This window comes from Mercurialis annua, linkage group LG4 (genome assembly GCF_937616625.2).
Source record: "Mercurialis annua linkage group LG4, ddMerAnnu1.2, whole genome shotgun sequence".
NCBI lineage: Eukaryota > Viridiplantae > Streptophyta > Magnoliopsida > Malpighiales > Euphorbiaceae > Mercurialis > Mercurialis annua.
Window position 1 is genome coordinate 6,312,884 of NC_065573.1, and position 5,020 is coordinate 6,317,903.

Sequence of the window (5,020 nt, forward strand, 5' to 3'; positions counted from 1 at the left end):
ATTTTATTTAAAAGTTTGTCAAATTAATTATATTATTTTTAAGGCAAAAAAAAATATTTGAATATTTAAAAATTAAAGTAATAATTATTATTAATTATTATTTAATTGTTAAATTGATATTTATGGCTTAGAATGCCTTTGGAATTAAATTTATATTTTAGCTTTGTTTGTTATTTAATTAATTGAGATAATTGCCGGTAATATTTAATTACTTGAGTTTCAAGCTATTGAGTTCTATTTTGGTATTAATTAATATTTTATTTAATATTAATTATAAACTGTGGTTTATAAACTCTGGAATATTAGTTGGGTCGGTTTGGACTTGGGTCACCGACATGTGGGTTTAGCTTGGTAGTTTTTGAAAAACTCGGCTAACCCACTATTTGAGGAATTGATTTTATTTATCAATTAAATATTATTTTAATAATATTTTCGGATTGGATTTAAGTGAGAACTCAATAGTCTTGAATTAATTACGGCATTACAATTTATTGAGAATTGTGTTTCTCTGTGATTTATCTGGTTATTTAATTGTGCTAGTCCTACGTGGTGTCTAGTGATCTTAGAGTTAGGGGTCGTACGGATTTTAACCTATTTATTATTTTAGACCCGTCGACTGCTCGTGCTTCAGAGTCTACGCAGGGTTAGCTGTTTGCCAAGATCACGTGGATAAGCAAGCAGTGAGTTTGTAGTGCTATTTACCGCTTTATTAAGTACCGCATCGTATTTTAATATCATAAATGTTTGTGAACTGTTTTTACGGATTATGGATCTGGATTTAAACGAGCTACTCGATAGGCTTGTATCGAGACTGTGTGCACCGGTAAGTACTCTGGGAAACGGCAGACTAAAGTCTTGCTTACGCTGGTATAAATATATGACGAGGATTTGTTCCCGTCCACTCTGGGTTTATCGGTATGCTATGTCATACTTACGCTGAGATCATTTCAATACTGTTTTCCATAATCATATTATATTAGTATAAAAATGTTTTGATTTAAGGGTTTTAAACTTAATAAATGTAAATAGTATTGCGAACTCATCTCAGTATATCTGACCCCGTTGTTTTCCCAAATTTTCTAGGTTTATGATTTGAAAGCTGGTCCACTCCGATTCTTTTGATTCCTCGGAGGTTTTTATGTTATTTAAACTAGTTCTGTTTTCGAACTCTTAGACCGCAGTAGAACCAGTTTATATATTACATTTGTTATTACATTGGGATTGTCGATTAGACCGACTATTTATTATTGGCATATTTACACTGGAATATTTTATTATTATATTTAAGGCATGCTGTGGAATATATTCAGCTACTTAAGTTATTTACATTAGAACTGTATTATAAATTGCTAGACTTAGGTTGGAGTCTCGGTTGCCCCCGAGCAGTTTTCTGCAGGTTTAAATGTTTATTTGATTTCCGCATGGCTTGCTACGGGTTTTGGTACAACCATACCCATACCCTAGCGCCGGTCACGATTCACACACAATAGAGTGTGCAACCGATTGAGTTTACGAAAGATCAATTTCATATGGATACTAGCATATCTCGGAAATTAATCTACGATGAAAAAGAAGTACAAATTAGGGACTAATTTGTAAGAGTTATAAATTAGTAGGAACCTAATTGTACTATGTCCAAGTTAATTAGGGACTAATTTATAGGAGTTATAAATTAGTAGGAACCTAATTATATTTTAACCAAGTTATATGATTAAAAGGCTTAAGTAATTAATTAGTGTAATTAATGATACTTAAATCATTAATCATAAGCTAATGGAATGATGATGTCATGGTGATGATGTAATGAGATAAGCTTATGTCATATATGTGATGTCATATGATGACATCACCTATATGATGCCACCACATGAAAGGTGTCATGTGGTGGCAAAACCTTTGCTTGGTGTGTGACACCTAGCATGCAAGATGTTGCATTCTTAAGACATGCTCTATCCTATAAATAGAGCATGTCCTTGCTCATTTCAATACACCACACAACACTTATCTCACTACAAAGTTGTAGAGAGAGAAAGCACTTGAAGGAGTTCAAGTAGTCATCAATCACGGGAAAAACTTGGCGACGTTTTCCATACATCCGAGCAAGGTAGTGATCGCGGCGAGAGTTTGAGCTTATGGCTGCTTGACAAGAGGAACTCTTGCAGATTACTTCAAGGCGAGGATTTAATCGGACGCATACTCGTGTGGACGAGGTTGAGGTCACCGTACTTTCGGGACTACAAGAATCGTTGGAGAATCGACATAGGTATTCTTCTTATGATTCCTAGATGCGTGCTTTAATTACTAAATGATACGACGATCCATTTGTTGTTGATATGATCAACTTTAGGATCCGGATTGTTGGAATTTTGATTTTGAATTGAAATATATGATCTGGACCCGCGCCTCACGCTGCGCCAACAATCCCCTCATTCTCACCCATTTATTTCTCAACTTCAACTTCTTCTTCTTCTTCTTCTTCTTCTACAATCATCGCACGAGAGTATTGAATGGAGCTTATTTCTCAACTTCAACTTCAACACAGAACGGCCGCAGCCGCCATCGCTTCCGTTTTCTGAAAGAAAGGACCTTATTATAATTGTTCTTCTTTGGGTAGTGAATTTGTAGCTTCTGCTTCTGGGTCTCTCAATAATAATGGGTTTCTTTATTTTTGAAGATTACAATCATGGATTTGGAACCTGGGTTTTTTCAAAACCAAGTAAAGGTGAGTTGGGTACTTTACTGTTCACAATAAGGGAGTTCATTTTTGGTTTTATTATCAACTCGTGATTTTCAAATTGCAAATTTTGATGGCTCTTTTTGGTACTGTACAAAAAGAATCGTGGAAAACAATTTTACTTTTGGCATATCAAAGTTCAGTAATTGCATATGGTGATTTAAGCATTTTGCCATTATATGTGTACAACAACACGTTTAATAAAGGGCAAAAACTGTTGAGATGGAAGAGAGTTGTGGCTATGGTGGCGATGATGAGCTTGGTATGGAGGCGGTGGCGGCGGTGAGTGTGGCGGGGGTGTGAGAGTGGCCGTGGTTAGTGTCGTTATGGTTGCAGTGATGGAGTTTTCTCCTTTGGAGAAAGGGAAGTGGAAATTGTGACGTGGCACTATTTAATTTTATTATATAAACTAATTTTTGTAGTTAACGGTGACTTTTAATAGTTAACGGTTTTTTTTGCCAGTTAACGGCAAGTGGTATCCAATCGCCAAAAAAGGGTATCAAAATCGCGAAAATGGCAAGTAGAGGGACTGATAGGATAACATTTTTGAAATAAGGACCTTATGAATAAAAGTGGTACAGTTGTGGGGCTTTAATATGGGTTTGGCCTTTATATTTCCGTGACGTTTCAAACCTGCTAAATACAATAATTACATTTTACTTTAGATCGCACCTAATTAAAACTTAATAAAAGTATATACATATAAAAAATAAAATATCAAAGTATACATATAATATCGTTTAAAACAAAATTGTATTCATAAACAAAACTAACAGGACACTACAAATCTGTATTGTCGCTACCGTTTGGCGGGGGAGGCGGAAACTGTGGCTGATACTGTGGAGGGAGATTTGGTATCATCCTAGCAATCTCATCACGGATCATATGTGCCATGCTCGCCTGTTGCGCCGCCAACCGCTCCTCAACATGCCGAAGGCCCTCCTGGATGCCAGCCTGCACACGGCGCTCGACCTCCTCATCCGCCTGCTGTGATGTCCTTGAAGAGTTACCTTGCTGCAGCCTGATACTCGGGCCTGCATACCTGCTGCTAGTCGAACTCAGGCCGTACACCCGGTACTTCTTGTTGACGCCCTCGATATCCAAAAATAGCTGCGTCTCATCCACAGGACTCGAGGAGATACCCTCCTCGATCGGCGACTGTGTCGCAGCAGCAAGCCTCTCGGCGATGGCGACCTGCGTACAAAACAGTAACAAAACATATCAGTTTAGGTTTATAACAAATAAAAAAACATAACACTTTACAAATAATTTTAATTATTCAGGAAATTTCGGCAATATTTCCTCTGTAATATGAGAATCACCCATTTTTCAGGGAAGTCCTGCAAGAAAATTACAATATATAACCCAACCAACCAAATATTGAGTTCTAATTACACAAACGTTAAGCCTACACAACCTATACAGTTTAACACTTAAGCTATTTAACAGGTATAATATATTCAACACTTAAGCATATATACACAACTTATAGAATTTTAATATGATAAGGACTTACAGTCATGTCGTGAGCCCTCTTGTCGACCGGTTTCTTCTCAGCCTTCGTGGAGTGAAGGCGACTGTATAGCTCTGTCGCAATCGGCTTCCGGCCGAGCTCCTTAGCCTATCAGAAAAATACAATTTTATTAAGTATGAAAATAAAACAAACACGTTATTTATGTAATTTAATTACTGATTAGAAACAAACCATCACATCCATATGCTTGATAGCAGAGCGAGATTTCCCGGTATGGCGGACAGGTCCAGAACCGGCGCCCGGCGGCTCACTCATCCGGTTTGCCCGGGCTATCTCTAACTTCTTTTTCTCCTTATCTGTGTCCCAAAATGCATTCCAGGCATCCCAGATCTCATGGTTCACAGATGTATGCTTCTTTTGCTCTTTCCTCATCTTGTGGATGTTGTCTTTGTAGCGGGTGGCTGCATGGGCCATGAAGACCTATCTGATGACCTCCTCGTTGTACGACGAGTCATCCCACCAGAACGTTTTCTACACACAGTAATAGCATGAGCTTTGAGTTAGAATTTTCACAAATATCAAAACTTAAATAAATTAAACTGAAAATTTATTTACCTGAAATTCCTGAAAATAGAACTCCCTCTGGTCCGCTGTCAGAAAGCGCCATGCTGATCTAGTCTCAAACCAGCACTGCTTGAAAATATCCCGGATAGCCCGACAAACTGGCCCAGAGTCTAGCAACAATGTCCTATGATTTTAGAAGCATAATTTACCTTACATACATATTAATTCCATATTACAATTCACACAAA

General features: G+C 37.3%; 1 protein-coding gene across 1 annotated transcript; it reads right to left on the minus strand.

Moving 5' to 3' along the window:
• Positions 1-3,514: 3,514 nt before the first annotated feature.
• Positions 3,515-4,682, minus strand: LOC126678247 (uncharacterized). The gene is made up of 4 exons (XM_050373148.1): positions 4,440-4,682; positions 4,251-4,355; positions 4,057-4,074; positions 3,515-3,928 (listed from the first exon to the last, which is right to left on the minus strand). Exons 1-4 carry the CDS (start codon positions 4,680-4,682, stop codon positions 3,515-3,517), a joined length of 780 nt encoding a protein of 259 aa, XP_050229105.1.
• Between the last annotated feature and the right edge of the window lie 338 nt (positions 4,683-5,020).